Genomic DNA, 22,300 nt, shown 5'->3' on the forward strand with positions numbered 1-22,300 from the left:
TCCCGCTAACCCCAGGATCTGACATCTTCACCCCACTGCTGAACTTAACAAGTCCTATAAAAAAGAAACCAAAAGAACTGAAATCAGGAACAAAAACAGAAATTGCTGGAAAAGCTCAGCAGGTCTGGCAGCATCAGTGAAGAAAAATCAGAGTTAACATTTCGGGTCCAGTAACTCTTCCTCAGAACTGAGTCACTGAACCCGAAACATTAACTCTGATTTTTATTCACTGGTGCTGCCAGACCTGCTGAGCTTTTCCAGCAACTTCTGTTTTAGTAACAAATCCTATCCCTGCTGCTGGACATGACATTCTCTTCCTGTGACCACCTGCCCCCCTCACCCCAGCCTCAGGACCTGAAACTCCAGCCCCTCTCCCCTCAGGACCTGACACCTTCAACTCCCAACAAACGTGATACCACCCATCTATCCTGAACTACTGTAAAACCTTCATCATTTACCTGGGTCACTTTCCAACTTATACCCTATCACTTGGCGCACCTCGTACCCCATTACACTGGCACCCTGACTTCATGCTTACCTTATGTACTGACCATTTCATGGGAGTTGAAAAAGTGGCTGTCTGTGATACTGGACCTTTAGATTACAGAATAATATAACTGATCTCACTGAAAAAGTGGGTTTGTTTTGGCTTCCCCCAAGTATCCTACATTATGAAGGACCTATCCGAATTCAAGTTAGCTCTACAAATCTGTTGGACGCCTGAAGAGAATTTCCTGTCATAGAGGTGGTGCTTTAATTAATGTAAAAAAAGAGTGAAATGGCAATCTGACAGTGATTGCCAATCCACAGAAAATCTGACCCATTATTTCTGTAACATGTGGAATGAACTTCTAGACGAAGTGCTGGACGTGGGTACAGCTACAACATTTAACAGACATTTGTTAAATACTGGAATAAGAAATGTTTGGAGGGATATGGGCCAGGTAAGACTAGTTTAATTTGGGATTATGGTTGGCATGGACTAATTGGGCTCAAGAGTTTATTTTCATGCTGAATGACTCTATGACTTTGTGACTCTGTAACTGTGGTAGTTGATCTGTCATCTTCCTTTCTACAGTCCCAATGATCTGTGAGTGGCAATCTTGGCTCCAGACAGTCAAGGAAGGTGCATAATGCCCAGCTGAGGTGAATAGGTAAACATAGTGGAGGAGGGAGGCAAGCAGTGGCTCCACCCTGCCTCCACCTTCGGGTAATTATCATTTTGGTGGTAATTTCCAATAATCCTTTTAAAGATGGTGTGTGTTTCAGTCAGCAGCTGTGCAATGGGCCCACTGCCAGTTTCAGATAGGCACTGTGAGCTGTTACAAGTGTGCCCTAATCTATAAAACATTTGTTGCCGAGTAGTTATTGGCAAGGAAGAATCAGGCTGCTAAGGGTGTTGCCAGGCTTCAGATAACAAGCAGGGAAAAGGTTTGAAAAAGTTGTCATGGAAAGGAATGACTGGAATATAGGTAGAGAGGGGTCCAGCTGAAGACTCCTATTTCCTCACATTTTTGTGATTTAGAACTCATACTTGTTGGAAAGATTCCCTGCTTAGATTCTTATTAAATAATCCCATAATTGGGATTTCATTAATGCCACCATTCTATGTTAAACATCTTTTCAATGGTGCAAAATGTCCGAGACGAGCAGATAATGTCAAATCCTGAAAATTACAGTTCTGCATGAACGGAATGAATATAATATTTCAGTCACTGTCCCACTCCTGCAGAGAGTGTTGAAATTCCCATTCATTCTTGTAGATTTTTAACATAAAGCAATTTTGCATAGAATTAATTGATAAAGTAAACTGTGACATTCCGTGGGAAGCTTCCACATGTTGCGAAACCTGACAAATTTCTGATTTGACATCTCTCGCGCACATACTGATGCACCTTCATCCAATTTAGAGCCACATTCCTTAAATGTGAATATGGATTGCATGAGCATGCCACCACAGCTGCTTATTCGGCATTTGAGATTGAGAAAAAATAGTAATTCTTTTGCAATTTGAGGGCAGATTGATGCATATCGAACATAGTCTAACTACCAAAAAAACAAAATCTCCTCAGAAATCTAATGTTGAGGTAATAATCAATTTACTATGATGGCAAAATGATAGCTTCAGGGGAAATATGCATAATAACTGGAATGCTTTTGCTTTTTTGAGGAATAATCACCAAAAGTGAACAAAATTCAATTTTCTTCAAATTAGAGATGCTAATTTGCAGATTGTTGACAAAAGAAGCAATAGGTTTAATTAAATAACTTGAGTCTGATTAGCTCTGAGAATAAATTGATGAAAAATAAAACATATGAGACTCCATAATGATTCAGTTTTAACATGAGTGTATGAGTGAGGAAAATGACACCCTCCCAATCGCCATTAAATTTATCTTAGAATTAACAATTAAATGGTTTATAACTTGTATTCTCTGGACAGAAGGTCTCAGCAGTATGGAATATGCAACTTCATTACTTTTCTGTCTTCCATCAACTCATAACTCAAATGTATTTTACAACATTTCTGACCTTTTCAGAATTTTAATGAGCTGTTATAAAGCTATAAATCAAAAATAGTCCATTAGTTAACTTAAGTCCAAACATAACCTTAGAAGTACACTAACAAGCAGTTATTTGAAACTATAGTGAATTGAGAAAGAATTAAATTGGAATCCATGTCTTCAGTAATAAGATTTCAGCTGATTTATACCCAAGTACCATATTCAAATGGAAATCCAGTTAGCTGCCACTTTTGGTAATATAAAACTGTAGAAATCCCTCTGACAAGGGAGAGTGGAACTGTTGATATTTATAGATGTGAATTAAATGCAATGCTGCCTCTCCCCTTGTTAAAGCTTAGTTCAACTGCCAGTGAATATCCTAATTAGTGTTAATCTCTAGTACTGCTACTGCTTGAGCTTTTCAAATGCCATTTTATTGCTCAAATGGTCTGTTAATAGCTTCTGCAGGTAAATCTCTGCTTTAACACCAACAACATTTTTGCCTTTCAGAGATAACACAATCCAGAATGAACAAACAGTAATACAATTTTAGATTTCTAATAATTATATATTATTTTGCAATAGATGATGAAAACCATTAGAAGATATAAAACTTCAGATACGTAATATAGAGATATTTCTTAAATAAATCTGTTTTTACCAAAGTTAACAAAGCTCAGTGTACCTCTTGGAACAGCAATAAAACATTTACATCTCAGTATTATTTGCTAGACTTCTTAGAACTAAGAGAGATATTAAAAAGTTCTTTAGTGTTGGTAGTACAAACTTTAAATGAAGTTCCTGAGAATTAGAAGAACAAATTTAAATATTTGAAATGGATTGAAAATCCATTGGATATGTTATGTATTCTGGTTGCCTGAAGTTTAGACTAATCATATTGTTAAATTCAAAATGCCAGTGCAATGCCAATGCCAGTACAACAAATGAAGTGCATTTGTTGTAGGTCTCCATGTACCTGGTGGACTGATAATTTTTGCTCAGTATGTAACTATACTGCAGCAGTAAATGTGGTGTCTTGGAATACATTCGCATAATAATTAGTTCCTAAATCTTTACGAATAACATAAAAATATGGCTCTCTTTACAAATTACCTCTATGTCAACAATAGTCGAACAGGTTTATTTGAAGACACAAGCTTTAGGAGTGAGACTCCAAAAGCTAGTGTCTTCAAATAAAGAGATAGTAGGAACTGCTGATGCTTGAGTCTGAGATAACAAGGTGTAGAGCTGGATGAATACAGCAGGCCAAGCAGCATCAGAGGAGCAGGAAGGCTGATGTTTCAGGCCTCGACCCTTCTTCAGAAATGGGGGAGGGGAAGGGGACTCTGAAATAAATAGAGAGAGGGGGAGGCGATCATAGAAGGCAGATAGAGGAGCAGATAGGTGGAGAGAAGACGGATAGGTCAAGGAGGTGGGGATGACACCAGTAAAGGTGAGTGTCGGTAGGGAGTTGGGATGGGGGTTGGTCAGTGAGCAGGAAGGGCCGGGTAGGTGGGAGGGAAGACAGATAGGTCAAGGAGGCGGGGATGAGGCTAGTAGGTAGGAAGTAGGGATGGGGGTTGGTCAGTGAGGCGGGAGGAGCGGATAGATGAGAGAAAAGACGGACAGGTCAAGGAGGCGGGGACGAGACGGGCTGGTCTTGGGATGAGGTCGGGTTAGGGAGATTTTGAAGCTTGTGAAGTCCACATTGATACCTTTGGGCTGCAGGGTTCCCAAACGGAATATGAGGTGCTGTTCCTCCAGCCTTCGGGTGGCATCGTTGTGGCACTGGAGGAGTCCCAGGATAGACATGTCGTCCAAGGAGTGGGAGGGGGAGTTGAAGTGGTTCGCGACTGGGAGGTGTTGTCATCTGTCACGAACTGAGTGTAGGTGCTCCACAAAGCGGTCTCCAGGTCTCCGCTTGGTTTCCCGATATAGAGGAGGCAACATCGGGAACAGCAGATACGATATACTAGATTAGCAGTTGTGCAGGTGAACATCTATTTAATGTGGAAGGTTTTCTTGTGGCCTGGGATGGGGGTGAGGGGGGAGGTGTAGGGGCAGGTGTAGCACTTCCTGCGGTTGCAGGGAAAGGTGCCAGGGGTGGTGGGACTAGTGGAGAGTGTGGAGCGGACGAGGGAGTCACAGAGAGAGTGGTCCCTCCAGAAGGCAGATAAGGGTGGGGAGGGAAATATATCCTTGGTAGTGGGGTCAGATTGCAGGTGGCGGACGTGGCGGAGAATGATGCGTTGAATCCGGAGGTTGATGGTTGATACGTGAGGACAAGGGGAATTCTGTCTTTGTTGTTATTGCGGGCAGGGGGTGTGAGGGCTGAGGTGCGGGAAATGTGAAAGATGTGGTCAAGGGTGTTTTCGACCACTGTGGAGGGGAAATTGCGGTCCTTGAAAAACGAGGACATCTCAGCTGTCCGGGAGTGGAATGCCTCATCTTGGGAACAGATGTGGTGGAGGTGAAGGAATTGGGAATAGGGGATGGCATTCTTGCCGGAGGATGGGTGAGAGGAGGTGTATTCTAGGTAGCTGTGGGAGTCAGTGGGCTTGAAATAGATATCAGTCTCCAGTTGGTTACCAGATTTGGAGACAGAGAGGTCCAGGAAGGAGAGAGAAGTATCAGAGATGGTCCAGGTGAACTTGAGGTTGGGGTGGAAGGTGTTAGTAAAGTGGATGAACTGTTTGAGCTCCTCTTGGGAGCACGAGGCAGCGCCAATACAGTTAATGATATATCGGAGGAAGAGATGGGGAATGGGGCCAGTGTATCCTGTGACTTCTCCTACAATCCTTAACAACTTCTCCTTCAACTCCTCCCACTTCCTACAGACAAAAAGGGTAGCCATGGGTACCCGCATGGGCCCAAGTTATGCCTGCCTCTTTGTAGGATACGTGGAATGTGGGGAGTTTGTCCGTGTCTCTTATCTCTTGCTGGCTTCGATTTCAGAGTGATATCAAATCAGTGAACCCTTTGGAGTAAACTCAACAGTTTTGTTGGATCTCTACATGTAACTTCCATATTGATCTGATTCGGTGGACCATCATTAGTTTCCATTAAGTGGGTAGCTGCTGCATTTCAAACATAATTAAAGGGTAATTGTATTGAGAAAGCTTTATTTTATGAGTAAGCAGAAAGCTCGGCTCACAATTGCTATTTGCTGGCATTATGTCCTGACTTAATGGAGGCTAGTAGGCATTGAGGGCATGGAATTGTCAGGCTACATTTATGAGGTAACGTCATTAAATGCAGGGATCCTTAGGAAGCTTGACCTAAAATGACTAAATTCTGAGCTAAGAATTATGAATTAAGCATGAAACATTGATTGAGACAATTTACATTTGTCACAACGTAGTTATGAGTATGTTAGTTACAGACATTGATGCGTGTACAGTTGATGCAAATATGGCACAGCTAATTAAACAAAGGCCAAGTGACAATTGTAGTTTCCTTCCTGTAATGTGATGTTGTTCTGCTCAGAATCTAATATAAGGCTTAGAATGTTAAGCAGAATTTTTGCAGTTACTACTGCTCAATGGTTGCATGGTGAACTTGGGGACAGATGGAGAATGGGCCCTCCTCCTATCACACAAACCAGATAAGAGCCAACAAGACATGGACCTGCCCATACACCAATATGGAGTTCAGTCTCCATGAATATAAACAGGTTTTGAAGAAAGTTGACCTGTTTCCATCAGGACCTTTCTATTTTATGGAGCCAATGCCAAAGTGAAAATGGGTCAATCAAGAACGGTTGCTATCAAAGAAACGGACCAATCATGGATTGTTACTACTGGAAAAATGGGCCAATCAGAAAGTGTCTGCAGGGAAAGGTGAGCAGCAGAGACTGTGCCAGCACTGTGCTTATAGGCAGAAAAATGGGAAAGTCAGTTCAGTGGTCATTGTTTCCCACTCTGATGTTAAGATGATCCTTGTTATCAGATGTGTCTTTAAGAAGGATTTGTTTTGTCATGTTTCTTTTGAAAGCAAGTGTTGGAGCTCAGCTGTTTGCTCTGAGCCCAGGAATGTAGCAGACAAAGGAAACATGAATGAGTGGAGTCAAGAACACACAGATCCAGGATTTGCAGATTTTGTTGTTCACTTGGTGAACTGCTGCTGCAAAATGCTTGAATTTTCTTTCTCTCTCAGAGTTTTTTCTTTCTTCCTGGACTGAAGAATTGTATGTGAGACAATCTATTTTACTGAAGTTACCTTTGCTGAGGGCGTGTTTATTGGATGTTCCTATATTGGTACAGTTGCTGCTTAGTAGTTAAATAATGTATTATTCTGTTAAGTTTTCCAAGAGAGTTAAGTCTTTCTAGTTCTTCTTTCTTTTGTTTGTATTTTAACAATAGTTTGAGAATAGAGTGGGTTTTGCTTCAAGCCTGGAAGTTTAACCAATCAAATTGTATCCAGAACACAATGCCTTACACTTGCCTTTAAAAATAAGCAAAAGCTGTGGTCTAGGCTATCTTCTTAATATATTTTGAGGGGGTGTAGTCTGGTCCATAACATCCTTCTTTACCTGGCTAGACCCCTTGTTGTTTAGATGTCTTTCTGTGGATACTTCCATGGGTTAATAAGAGGTACAGGGTGGCTGATGTACTTAGAAATTGTCTCTGATTTATCAATTTAAAAGTCAGGGGTTACAGCAACTGCTGCAGGAAAACAACTGGCTTTCTTCAATTTTAAACTATGTTTTCAACCTGCAGAGAACAGACAGCTTGGCATTCCGCTCTCTCTCTCTTTCTCTGTATTTCTGTAACATTGTTTCCAGCTGCAGGTTTCTCAGCCACCTGAGAACCAACCACACAGTTGTTGGCAACCAAAAAGTGTCTATTGCTGATATCTGTCCACTGACAAATTGACTTCCTATTGTCAACCAGAGCTGCATCAGTGCATACCCTCAGTTCCAGACGATCTGCAAGTGGAACTTTAATTGCTGCATGTTCAAAAAGTTATTTACGATGCCTGCCACAGTATCATGTTGCTTTCTTTCAAAACTTCAGCTACTCTGTCAAACACTGTTTATTAAAACACTGTTCTTCCTCATTTTAATTCACAGTTTTAAAAATACAAAAATAAAAATAAAAGACATGGTCTGTCCAAGACAAGGGCAAGTATTGCCCAGAACAACAAAAATGAAGGCTTGGATCAAATCATAGAATTCACTAATAGAAAATTATGATACTTATGGGAATGTATGGGTTTTATTTGAAATTTTTCTCAATGGCAGCACAAAAGCCTTTAAAATAAAAACATGCAAAAGTTACCTGGCTAGCAAATTGCCAAACAAACTTTGAGAAGTCAATCCTAATAAATAAATCAGTGTTGTCTAGCCAACTTTATGAATTCTATGAAATTGGCAATTGATGCTAATATCTTTGGGGTAGGTGTGATCTTGTTTCAAGACAATGAACTGAGGATTGAGAAGCAAGTGGGATCCATTTCTAAGAAAGTAAACCAATATCAGGGGAAATACTCTACCATGGAAAAAGGATATTTTGTAATTATTTTTGGCTGTTAACATTTTGAAGTCCATGTCTGTCACAATAGCAAAGAAACACTAAAACACACTAATCATTGGTCCTGGATTCTCCTGTGAGGGGAAACAACCTTTCTGCATCTATCTTATCATGTACCAGAAGAATTTTGTATGTTTCAATAAGGTCTCCTCTTATTTATCTAAATTCCAATGAGTAGAGGCCCAATGAACTCAATGTCTCTTCATAAGAGAGTCCTTCCTTATCTGTTCTGAGCCTAGCGATCCTTTCTGGATTGCCTCCAATTTTGGTAGATAAGGGCTCCAAAATTGCTCGCGGTATTTCTGTTGTGACCTGACCCGTGCCTTATACAGTTTTAATAAAATCTCCCTATTATTAGACTCCATTTCCTTTGAGACAAAGACCAATATTCCAAATGCTTTCCCTAATACCTGCTGAACGTGGATGCTAGCTTTTTGTGATTCATGGCTGAGGTGTCCCAAGACACCAACTGCACATTACCTGCATTTAAAGATAAATATTATTTCAGATTCCTAGCATTTCTTCTCACACTATGTCAAGTTGCCTCAGAACAATATAATGTTCGTCTAATACTTATCAACCCCTTTTGGGCACCTTCTGGATCACTGAGGTCCTTGAAAAGGGCATGTTTCAATTCACCTTGCTGAAGAATTTTCCCAAAATATAATCCATCACAAATTTGCATTTTTATTGTTGTTGTTTAATGGTGCCATTTTTACTTTGGCCACCCACACTTCCACAGATTCGTGATCAGAATTCAATTGGCTCACTTTATGACTGATGACTTTGCTTAGTCAATAGTCAAGTGAAAGCAGATGGGGCAGCACTGAGAATACCACATGCCAATGTACGGCCTACTATATTTACATTCACCTATCTATGCAATGCCAACAACATTTAGCAACAAAGCAAACAGATGGCACCATTGAAAGCATACTGTCCAGGTGCATACAGCCTGGTATGGCAACTGCTTTGCCCAGGACTGTAAGAAATTACAGAAGATTGTGTGCACAGTGCAGACCATCACAGAAGCCAACCTTCCATCCATGGACTCTATTTACATGGCTCACTGCTGCGGAAAGGCGGCCAACATCATCGAAGATCCATCGCACCCAGTAATGATCTCCTACAACCTCTTCTGTCAGACAAAAGATACAGAAGCTTTAACACATGCACAAGCAGGTTCAGGAACAGCTTCTTCCTGGCTGTAATCAAACTGTTGAATGGACTCTAGCCTCAAATAACATAACTGACAATGTACCAAGTATGCCTCTGAGATAACAAGGTGTAGAGCTGGATGAACACAGCAGGCCAAGCAGCATCAGAGGAGCCGGAAGGCTGATGTTTCAGGCCTAGACCCTTCTTCAGTATGCCTCTGAGTCTTTTTGATCTGTACATTCTTTGTTTGTTGTGATCTGCCTGTACCGCTCATAAACATAACTTTTCACTGTACTTCAGTACACGTGGCAATAAATCAATCAAATCAAATCAATGACCACCTTTCTTGATTGAATGACGGCGTGTGAACTTCCAGCATGCACACTCAATACATGGATTATTCTGTGATCAGTACATAATAAATGAGGAGAGTTGAGTAGAAATTAAAGACTGTCCCAATGTCAGGAGTTTCAAAATAATTAAAAAAACAAATGGAAGTTAGAAATTGCATTTATATACTACGTTTCATGAACTTGAGATATGACATCAAGAAACAGTTGAAGGCACTTGATACTCTAGCAGCACTGATGACATTCCAGCATTAACATTGAAGACTTGTACTCCAGATCTTTCTGCAGCTCTAGCCAAGCAGACACATTGCAGACACATCAAGGCATCAACTGAGCAATGTGGAAAATGCCTCAGGTACATCATGACCTGAAAAATAAGGTCAAATCAACTGGCCACCATCCCATCTGTCTACTTTTGATTATCAACCATGATGAAAGTCGTCATCAAAAGTGCTGTCATGGAGCACTTACATAAATATTCCTTAATGTTCCGTGTGGACCATTCATGACGTGTCATGGCCTCATCATGTCATTGTTCTAGGCACAGTCAAAACAGCTGAACTCCAGAGGTAGAGAAGAGTAACAGCCTTTGCTATCAAGGCAGCATTTGACAAAGTGTGACTTTAAGGATCGCCAACAAAACTGAAGTTAATAGAAATCATGGGGAAATTCTCCAGTGTTTAGTGTTATATCTACTATATGGGAAGATATTTGCGGCTGTTAGAGGTCAACCTCTGAGGAGATTCCTCCTTATAGTATCCTAGGACCAACCATCTTCAACAGCTTCATCAATTACCTTTCCTCCACTGTAAAGTCAGAAGGGGGGTATTTGCTGATCATTACACAATGTTTAGCACTATTCACAACTCCTCAATTATTGGAGCAGTCTGTGACAATGCTCAGCAAGACTTGGACAACATTAAAGCATGTGCAAATAAGTGGCAAGTAACATTCATGCCAAAGTTCTCTTAAACAATAGAAAATCCCACCACCTCCTCTTGACGTTTAATGACATTACCATCACTGAATCCCACTATTATACATAGCTGGGTGATTACCACTTACCGGTAACTGAACTGGACACATCACATAAATGCCACGGGTAAAAGAACAAGTTAATCGTCTGGATGCTTGTGGCAAGTGTCACACTTAATCCTATTTATCATTTTCAAGGTATGTGTAAGGAATGTGATGGAATACTGTCTAATTTATGGTTTAGTGCAGCTCAACCAAAACGCAGGAATCAGGACAAAACAATCTGCTTGATTGACAAACCTTATGCTATCTTCAGCATTGCACCAATGCACAGTGACAACAGTGTCTACCATCTACAATATATACTCCAGCAACTCACCAAGACTCCATCAGCAGCACCTTCTAAAGCCATGACCTCTATTAACTAAAAGGACAAAGCAGCACATGTAATAGGGTCATTATCACATGTAGGTTTAACTTCAAGCCATGCACCATCCTGATTTGTCACAGGATAACCATCCCGGAACCTTCAGCCCCTAATGACACTGTTAGTGCGTCAATACCATATGGACTACAGTGTGTAAAGAAAGCTGCTCACCACCATCTTTTTGAGAACAGTTAGGGATGGGCAACAAATGTTCATCTAACCAACAATGCCAATATCCTGGGAAAGCATAAAAATAAATCACTGCTACAGGAGACAGCCAATTTTCACATTGTACAATCCCACAAACAGCAATGAGATAGTTAAAAATTTTATTAGAGCACAACATAATTAAGCTTAATGACAGCTCATAATAGGTCTCATTCCTGCCAAATCCAAGCGACAATGTATAAACACCTTGGGATGTCTATGGAGATACATCGTCACTGACTTATTTCCACAAGAACCACTGTAACTAAGCTATGCCATTTGCATCCAGCTGTTTTACGGACAATCTGGAAAAACTGGACAGGCCTTTCTCTGACTGGAATATATGTCAATGAGTAAATGTGCCTTCTGAAAAAAACAGTCCACACTTCATTACTGTATCAAATGACTGACATTATTTGTCAGAGGAAATACATTTTTCATGTTCCAGTGGAAATGAGACACAAACAAGAATGGCATAATCTTTAGTTCTAGCTGAAGACATCACATAAGAAACACATACAGCCATCAAGATGCCATATATATATGAATATATATTTAGAGAGCTAGCCTGTTTATGCAAGGAAGTTTATGAATAAAAACAAGAATAGAGTTAACATTTCGGGTCCAGTGACTTTTCTTCAGTTCTGTAGAAGGATCACTGGACCTGAAACGTTTACTCTGCTTACTCTCTACATATGCTGCCACGGCAGCTGAGGTTTTCCAGAAATTTCTGTTTTGTTTCTGATTTCCAGCATCTACAGTTCTTCATTTTTTTTTTGTTAAGGGTATTTACGATCACAGATATGTTCGCCTGCATGTTAATTCTCGTTGGACTTTTACTCCCGATTATTATCATTGGACTGTTAATCCAGAGACCCAGATAGCATTCTGGGGGCCGGGGTTCAAATCCCGCCACAGCAGATGGCGGAATTGGAAATCCATAAAATCTGGAATTAAGAATCTAATGATGATTGTTGGAAAAACCCATCTGGTTCACTAATGTCCTTTAGGGGAAGGAAACTGCCATCCTTACCTGGTCTGGCCTACATGTGACTCCAGACCCACAGCAATGTGGTTGACTCTTAACTGCCCTCTGGGCAATTAGGGATGGGCAATAAATGTTGTCTAACCAGCGATGCCCTCAACCCGTGAATGAATGAAGAAAAAAAATTACCTAGAATGCAGTCGTGATGTCCTGATTGTGTATTATATGATGGATCATAGAGAATGAATGTTTGTTACTTGTGAGACCGAGGGTTTTTCTTTGCATTCATGATTTATAAATCCAATTATAATTCTCATGTAGCAGAAAAATATAAATACAATGGCCTAGGTCTTATGGGTATTAATGGTGGTGAAATTAGTAGTGAGATTATACCACCATTAATCCTCTGAAATTTCTGGGATTTGCACATGAGCCGTTAAACATAGAAATCTAAATATTGCTGCCAGTGACTTGCCACTTTTTCATAGGTTTCACTGCTAAAGTTCCCATACACTGCAATAGATGAATTAGTGAGTACTTGTTTTGTTAGACCATTAGTATTACAGTAAAAATCCTTGAAAAAGTTATTGAATGATGTTTAACTGGGTTTTTAACAGTGTATGTTGTTTATAATTACCACAAAACAGTCTCACTGGAGCTAAAGAGCTAATTTGATATTGTGGAATGCCAAATGGCAACATTGTGATTTTAAAAAGTTGCTTATATATCACTTTCTATCTTGTTCCATATGTATACCATATTGATTTATTTTGCTTTCTGCAAAACTAAAAACAAATTAAAAATGAATCCTTTAATTCTTGGTTTGCTGTCAGTGAGAATAATTCAGAATGATTAGTTACTTATCTAACTGGAGAATATAATTACTGTTGGATGGCTGGAAACCCTTGAAGTGTTGCCAGATTCAAACTGTCATTGGGAAAGGAGAAATCTGCACAAATGATATCACTCAAATTTTCTGGGCATCTTTCTATGAGATGAATTGCCAATACCATTGCTTTACGACTGACGATTAAATTTACCCCGAGGAGTCCCATACAAATATTTGAGGTTCTATGTGGAGCGCATAGTAGAGATGCTAATGAAGCATATTGTTACTTGGATTGGTCAAGAAAATGGCTGCTGTGTAGTCTATTCAGCTATCTGAGTTCATCACCGTATTTTGATTAGTGCACCATTTTACTATCCAAAGAGACATGAACAGATGGTGGGCCAAAAAGGGGGCTCATGCTACTGCAACTTCACAGAAAGAAAAACAATCATAGAATCCCTACAGTGTGGAAACAGGCCCTTTGCCCAACAAGTCCACACTGACCCTGAGAGCATCCCACCCAGACCCATCCCCCTAATCTACACATCCCTAAACATTACAGACAATTTAGCATGGCCAATCCACCTCACCTGCACATCTTTGGACTGTGAGAGGAAACCCACACAGACACGGGGAGAATGTGCAAACTCCACACAGACAGTCATCTGCGGGTGGAATTGAACCCAGGTCCCTGGTGCTGTGAGGCAGCAGTGCTAACCACTGAGTCACCATGCCACCCTAAATAATGGAAGCAGATGTATGATTTGGAGTGATATGATCTATCAGAATGGAAACTGGTGACTTTTATTATATCCCAGTGGGTCAAATTCAATAGGGAAAGACTGTTGTACCTCTGTATTCAAGATCTCAGTTACATCAAGCTACAGTATTTATGAAAGAACATTGTTTTCTGTGCTTATCCTTCATTGTTTTGCAGACCATCCAGAAATGTTTGGAAGGACATAACTTGCTTTTCTTTACTTTACATTTAAGTAAATCCTTCCAGTGGATTTGTTTTTTACCCCATAACATATCTTCAAATTCATAAATACATTGTGAATTCTTAGGTTTCACTGCTGAAGTTCCCATACACTGCAAAGTTGCAGAGCAAAGGAAAGTACTTGACACAAATTGCTCTAAAGGCACCATTTCCTCAACATGGGAAGAAACAACAAAAGAAGAGGAAAGTAAGAACCACAGTGCAAAACCAACCAATGATTTGCAAGATAGCTAAGATTGCAAGGTTTATAGCTCATTACAGAGGTGGTTAGCAGGAAAAAGGTCATGCTTTGTCACTCTCAAAAGATAACCATTGTATGAGCTATCATAATTAAATGATATTATGTTGTAGAAGATGACATCATAACTTCAAACATTGCAATTTACAGATGTATGTTAAAGAAAAAGTCGAAGAGTCATCTCCTCCAAAACAGATAGTTTCTTTAGTATAACTGATCCAGTTCCTGTCCTTGTTCTTTCTTGACAAATGAGCACTCTTGGCTTGTCAGCAGAGCCGTGTGCTGGAAACACAGATAAGTGCTGGATTGCGCAATCTAGTACCACTCTGCTCAAAGCACTTCTCCCTGTTTACAACTTTATCACTTTCCTTTGCATGGAGCTTTTTCTATCAAGCCTTGTGCAAACGGCGTTGAAAATGTTTTATGTGTGGTATTATTGTTCCTTACTGCACGTCATGCAGTTTTGGTTAAAAAAATTACTTTTTGCAAAATGTGCTTTGCTCCCCATGAGTGCAACAAACAATGATATTGTGCAAAGGATGATTATATCAATATGTAAAATGAACTACGCTTAGTTTTCTCTGGATGCCAGTGAATCTTTTACTAATGTGCTGTCTCAGGTGGTGGATATGATAACAGTAGCCACTATCTCTTCTATCATTTAAGTAGCATCTGTGTTTTACAACTGGGTCATTTAAGAGATGGTAATTTATTGACCTATCTGATTTGCAGTCAATATTCATAGAATGAAGTCCTATAATTTTATTAAATCAGGTGCTAGAAACATTCTAAAGAGGAGGATGGGCTATCTTGGATGATTTGGCAGAGCAAGTCATATCTGCTACAGCATGAAGTCAGTTTTGTTAGGACTGACAAAAATCAGGACTATAGTGGATTATTTAATGACAATGTAAATCTCTGGAGGTAGAGACCATTCTTAATATTGACCAAGCTATTTTCCCTAAGAGTCACAGTACATTGCAACAACATTTGGCAATTACCACTAACTTCCAAAAGAACCCAAAGACAGGCTTAGGGCTATTACAACTCACAGCTGTGGCTCTCTGGCTTCATCCTAAAGCTGTGCTTCCAACTTTGGTTGGGACAGCTGTTGAAGTGCTCCTTTAGAACAGATGTTCTAGAATCCACCTTGAATAAGGGGAAAATATATGGAGAAGACTGACCAACAGACTACCATAGTGTTAGTGCAAGCCTGGAAATTGTACAAATGACTCACCCACAACCACATCCTCACAAGTTTCCCTGTGCTGATAAGATCTGTTGTGCTACCCAAGCTTCATCCTCTGCATCTTGACCCAAATCTTTAAATGAGAATGTTACAATGCCAATAGACTGAAGTGCCTGGTGTCACACACTGAATCCTTCTAAAACCATATCCGTTGTATTCTACCTCCATTGAACCACTGTAGAAAATAGGATCTGCATATCTGCATGGATGGCCAGAGATTACAGCATGATCCCAGTTTCTACACTTAGCAAAATATGGCGATAAACTCAGATAGCTGAATAGATTACACAGCAGCCATTTGCTTGACCAACCCAAGTAACAATATTGCTTATTAGCATCTCTACTATGTGCTCCTAATACCTAAAGAAAACATCAGTAAAGATAAAAGTAGCATTAGCTTATTGACCAAATTCATTTGATGTATGGGGATGTTGGTGTCGCAAACTCCAGATCTCCATATTTGCTGTATCATACTCTACAACAGAGTACTGTGTACCTATCTGATATACGTCATGACATATGCATCTTGTTGCCACTTAATTGAATGCGACACAACTGGAACTCTCTACTCAACCTTCCCTGGCTTCCTATGCTGACAAAGATCACTCCCTCATGTATCTGCCTGTACAATCCATCTACTGCCTGCTGTGCCTCACGCAGAGTTACAGCCCTGCGCAATATCTACCAGCAGACATGCTTTATGTCAATAAATGGGAAATATGGGAAGTCACAAATAAGTTCCTTCTGACAACTCCACCTATCAAATGGCAGGCTATGAATTGCCACAATGACAGTGGTCCTTGCTAATAGGATTCAGAACAATCCCTACGTAGCGCTGGAACCTCAGTACAAATCTCCTCAGTATTTATGAAGAAACGCTAACAATACTGCATACTGTAGAGTGTCCACCCTACAAACTAAGAATCATTAACTACTTAAAACTCAGCAAATGTGGAGGCTTTTGCTTGGATTTGAGGGTTCACATTTAAATACCCTTGCAAATAAAAGTAGTCAGTACAATTGTTTTTGTCTAGACATTCTCCAACCTATTTAGTGTTTTACAAAAGGTACACTTAATTTTGCCTAATTTATTATAATTTTGGTCTGTTCTCCCTCTCATGGTCCTGTGTCCACATCAAAATTTTTATGAATTATTGCTATGTATTATTTCTAAGCAAATATACAAAATTTAAGAAATGACAGATTGTCTATGGACTAGGCACTGAAATGAACAATTCTTTCATAAACATTGATTGTCTATTTCAGATTATAATTAATGAGTCATATCTGTCATATTACTGATCAACCAGCAGAAAAATACATTTAATATTGAATGCACTGCAAATATATGACAACAATACCACACAAAATATTTTTTCCCTGAAATGGCCTCTTAAGATTACATTTGTGTAATATTGTGTTCTCAGGCATTTTCTGTCTGTGATGAATGACTCCTTTTTTTTAAGGTGTTTATTTCTAATTTTCTGAATACATTGAAGATGCTTGTGCATATCCATGGAGTTTTGCATAGGCGTGTTTTAATTGTTGTGTGGCTGTACTTGGATTACAAATGTACATTGAAGTTGGGGGTTTGGCACATGAATGGATCAGTCATCAGTAATGAATTACAGCTCACACATACTTTATACAAATAGTTATAACCTTCTCTAGGTCAGAGAGCTGGGCCTCCTCAACTGGACGTAGTGCTTTGCACAATATCCAAAAGGGAGAAAAAGAAATGTTAAATAAAGTGGTGACTGTTTGAAATAGATACAAAGTGGTTATCTTTTATCTTTTCTGAGGCTGATTACTAATACTGGGATACAATGGAGTTTTTGTTTATGAGTAAAATCAAATGTTTCAGTTCTGTAATTCCCTTTACTTACAGCATAGTGTATATAAGTTTTTGAAATCCATTCTGTTCTCCAAATCGAACATAGCATATTTCATTTATTCATTCACTGACAGAACAGATGCAATCATTAGATTTATTTCTTGCTCAGAGTATCTATGTGATTACAGTCAATGTTTGCTGGAACTTTAAACTGCAGCAAATGGATTGGCATTATTATTAAAAATAATAATTATTAATGAAAATCTTCTTTATAGAAGTATGGGTAAATTTTCTTTAACTGTACTTTGTCCTATGCCCAGACCTCTTACCTGTGTTACTTTTTCTGTCACATTGTGTGTCCTTTCCTTCACTTTCGGTGCAATGATGGTCTTCTCTGATGAAGGTGGTGATGAACTCTTCTTTTCAGCTTTTATATCAGAAAAGTTCAGGGTGATTTGAGGAATCTTGCTAATTGTGTTATATTTGTTGAGATTAGAATCTGATGTGGAACCCAATAGACTTGACTTGATATGATTAAAAGGGCCTGAGGAAAATTCACAGTAAAATATGTAAGGATTTATTCTGCACACCAGTTACTTTATACAAATTCACATTTTATATTATGTTCTCTTAAGATGCAATAGTAGATTGAACATTTTGACTATCCTTATCCTCATCAATTTAATAATAATGATAAATATATAAATTACTAATTTCAGTTATTATAGTTGAATGCATTTTCAAAGTTTATGAACTAAAGAAAATCTGTTCACAATATTCTTGAATGATTGTTTACATCTGCTCGAAGTATGGAAATTCCCATCGTACATCGTACAATATCAAATGCAGAACATTAATTAGATATATTGCATGCAAGCTTTTGTGGGTACAAATGCCCAACTCATATTATTTGGAATTTACTAAAAGTAAAACTATGAACAGGTTATAACATACTCAATAAACAGTCAGTTAATGGTCATTGATTGATGAACAACAGTTGCACCTATATTTCTCCTAGAGTTGAGAACTGTAGAGTTCAATAACATTTGTTATTTTTACACGTTCAATATACATCTATATTTTGAATGGCTAAACAAATGCTTCAATCTAACAAGTTTCTACAAGTCATCAGTATGAGTTAACAGTGTTTCAAAACACATGCTTTACAAAATTAACTTCCTGCCATCAGCTATGATCCATGAATGAAGTTATGTTACCACTTAAGATCGAGTAGCATTTTGTAACTAAAATGAATTTTACATCCTTATTTCCATTACACTTACGCTGTTGATTTCAATATTGTGGAATCTGCTTATACAAACCACATGACATTTTTCCATTTGTGCTAACTGAAATGATAGTGCCATTTGATTATACATATCCTTGTATTTTTATGTGCTGTTACTTTGTTTTAAATCTGTCTTTGGTTTCCTTGACAAGGATGTTGCAAGGAGTCTTTACAAATTCAATATGAACCAGGTTAAAAAAAAAACAGCACCTTTGTCTGATTAAACTGAGTTTGAGAACTCGTAATGGTGAGCTAACTCTGCTCTTTGTGCAGCATGTGTGTACTTTTCTGTGCTTTTACAGTTCTACAGTATTGGGCTGTTACTGTTGATAACATCGGTTACCTGATAATTAGATTCAGCAAATAAAAACCAAAAGAACTGCACATGCTGTAATTCAGAGACAAAAATAGAAATTGCTGGAAAAGCTCAGCAGGTCTGACAGCATCTGTAGACAGAAATCAGAGTTAATATTTTGGTTGAGTGACCCTTCCTCAGAACTCAATTAGATTCTGCAGTTTAATGCCATTTAATCAATAATTATCAAATAATGAACAAGAGGGTTTGACAAACCTGTTTATTTCTAGGTGCAGGAAGAAATGAGTACTAACTGAAATATTGTCATGACAAAAATCTTCCGAAGTTAACTCTCACATAAATTAAGTAAAGACTTCTCTGAATTTGCAGTAAAAAATCAACAACATTTGTATTTTTCTTAATGTCTATACTTTTAATTGCACAATTAAATTGTTTCCAGATTAGTTAACAGCTATGGCAACATTCTGAGGAAGCACCAGAAGTTTACCAAGGGTATGATAGCCAGTAGCGTAGGTTTGGTTCTGCAGTGATAAGAAGTAAATATATAGGTCTTTGTTAATAACCACACTGTCAAGTACATCATAACACAGCATATTCTAGTCAACTTATTGGTGAAGAAAATAACCTTTAAGCTATATTTTAAATGGAAAATGACACTAAGCCATGGCATAATATGATACACACTTGCAAAAATAAAGCTCACATTGTTAAATTGTTTGTCTTTGTTACAGTTGATGTAAGATTAATCCTGTTGCTTGACCTTTAAGAGAATTGAACAGAATTCTGATTATATTGAGCATTGTCTCACATTAGGAAAGATATTATTAAAAATACTAGCAACATAACTAACATTATTTGGCACCTGAAAATGGCAAATATGACCTATTATTGAAGATAACAGAATTAAAAAAAAGGCAGTTGTTTCTTTTCATTGTGGTTCCTTGTTGATGCCAAGTAAGTCTCTGCTTTATAATTTCCCTCTATTTTCAAGCTAATTCAAAAAGTGCATGTCAAAATGCTGGAAATCACTTAAAATAGATGGCAGTGACAGTTCAAGAATCAGTGTTAGATCAAATCATAGCTGCAGTGAATAATGGACAATCTCAGATATCCTGATCATGCTATCTGTCAATATGATAAATGTCAGTGTCATAGATGTTATAAGCATATTTAATAAATATTAGCTTGTATAACATTTACAGCTCAGGTCAGAGACATGAAAGTGGTGTTAACATGTTACCAGCTTGACTTTAATTTTTGATCAGTACATCTAAAATTGAATTCCTGAGGTGACATTTCTCAATTTAAGGCAGCCATTATTCAGCCTTTATCTGGGCATTCCATTCAGAAAATCAGATGAAGATCTGACACATTTTCCTGAGAACCTTTATCATCCTCCTTTGGAGGCTGCAGTGGTTGTCATTGCCAATAATCCTCCCTCTGCAGCATACCTGGTGCTCTATGATGCTGTTCTGCACACCGTACATTCACCTTGAGATTTCCCCATTACTGCCTTTCTTTATTTCTATCTCTACCAATTCCATTGGCTTCCCCCACCAAGCCATGGTGTCCCATCTTTCCTTCTGGTAGTGATCCTCCTGCTGCTCCGGCTGGTGCCTCACCGAATTTTCCTGAAGGATCAATGGATGGACACCTAGGACAGCATTCTTTCCAGACCTGTGAACAATTTCAACAAGCAACCTCTAGTTGGGACTGACCTAGATTCCTGACTATTATCTTTGAAGCTCCCTGACTGATGATACGTGATTCTCCCGACTGCTGGTGCTGGCACTACAGGAACTGGTCACTGATTGTACCGGGAAAGATGCCCCTCATACTTGAGCATCCTAAGTGGTTGACTGACTGTGGTAAAGCCCCTGGACTGTGTTTCAACCTTTGCCAATGACTGACAGTTTCAGACCCCCTTGATGTATAGCGGCCTCCCCTCAAATGGACTGAAGACTAGCTTCCTCCAGTTTCCAGCATGATTATTTTGTTGAATAAACATGGTAGATTGACATGCAGGCAGCTGATATATGCTCTAGGAGGTAGATTGACATCTCCATTTCCCAAGATGTTGCCCCCACCACCAACCCTATCACCAGACAGATCCCTGGTGACAAGCATGACTAGCAACCTGTCTGTGTCTGTACAAAAGACCACTTCAAAACAGCAGTATTGTTAGTATTTAGTTTTGGCAGAACTGCCAATGTGCCAACAGGTATGGCATGGTAAAGCAATGCAAGGTAGGATGATGCAGGCATGCAGGTTGGCACAAAGTAAGAAAACAAGCTAGCAGTCCTGAGATCTAGCCTGTCCAATCCAGGATCGCGGTGCCTGTCCATGCACCCAATGTGTCCCTGCAGCCTTTCAATGCTAATTGCTTCTTCTTCATGATAGATGTTACTTCCTGTCTGATTCTACCACACATCTTACCTTAGCCTATTTGCTCGGACCCCCAATAAAATTCTGCCGAATGTCTTCTTGTTCTAAAAGTTCCCATTAGAGGAACTAGTTTGTTTATCTATCCTATTGAATCTCTTTTTAATTTTTAATTTATCAACTTGATCAAGAATTGTGTGCAGAGGCGAAGCAAGTTGGGACTCTACTTAGAGATAGCAAGAACTGCAGATGCTGGAGTCAGAGTCAATACAGTGTGGAGCTGGAGGAACACAACATGTCAGGCAGCATCAGAGGAGCAGGAAAGTTGACGTTTCAGTACGGGACCTGATGAAGGGTCCCGACCTGAAACGTCAATTTTCCTGTTCCTCTGATGCTGCCTGACCTACTGTGTTCCTCCGGGTCCACACTGTATTGACTGGGACTCTACTTGCTAGTGTTTAGAAGAATGAGAGGCAATCTCATTGAAACATATAAGATTCTTAGGGAGCTTGACAGCATAAATGCTGAAAGGATGTTTCCCCTCATGGGAAAGTCTGGGACCAGACAGCACAGTCTCAAAATAAAAGGGTTCCAATTTAAGACTGAGGTGCGGAAGAATCTCTTCTCTCAGAGGATTGTGAATCTTTGGAACTCCTTGCCACAGAGACCTGTGGGATAGGGTTCTTGTGTACATTTAAGTTTGAGATAGGTAGAAAGGTTCTTGATCAACTGGCGAATGAACAGTAATGGGGAAAATGCAGCAAAGTGGACGTTAGGAATATCAGATCAGCCGTGATCCTATTGAATGGCAGAGCAGGCTGAAGGAGCCAAACAGCCTATTCCTGTTACCATTTCTTATGATGTTATGGTCTAACTTTCATTCCTTTGAACTGAAGATAATGAAGTCATATATCGTGTGTTGTTATTTTGACAACTCTTGTATCATTCTGCTGAATCTGCAGTCTACCTCTTCAAAGGTCAGTATTTTTTTTCTGAGGTTTGGATTCAAAACTGAGCTCAGAACTCT

General features: G+C 39.2%; 1 protein-coding gene across 1 annotated transcript in view; it reads right to left on the reverse strand.

Moving 5' to 3' along the window:
* LOC109915025 (potassium voltage-gated channel subfamily H member 7) overlaps positions 1–22,300 on the reverse strand; it is a 435,059-nt gene that overhangs the window by 124,033 nt on the left and 288,726 nt on the right. The window contains exon 6 of the mRNA XM_048599219.1: positions 17,617–17,831. Coding sequence (XP_048455176.1) covers positions 17,617–17,831 — 215 coding nt within the window. The remainder of the gene's footprint in view (positions 1–17,616; positions 17,832–22,300) is intronic.

Source organism: Rhincodon typus, chromosome 7, assembly GCF_021869965.1.
Source record: "Rhincodon typus isolate 14 chromosome 7, sRhiTyp1.1, whole genome shotgun sequence".
NCBI lineage: Eukaryota > Metazoa > Chordata > Chondrichthyes > Orectolobiformes > Rhincodontidae > Rhincodon > Rhincodon typus.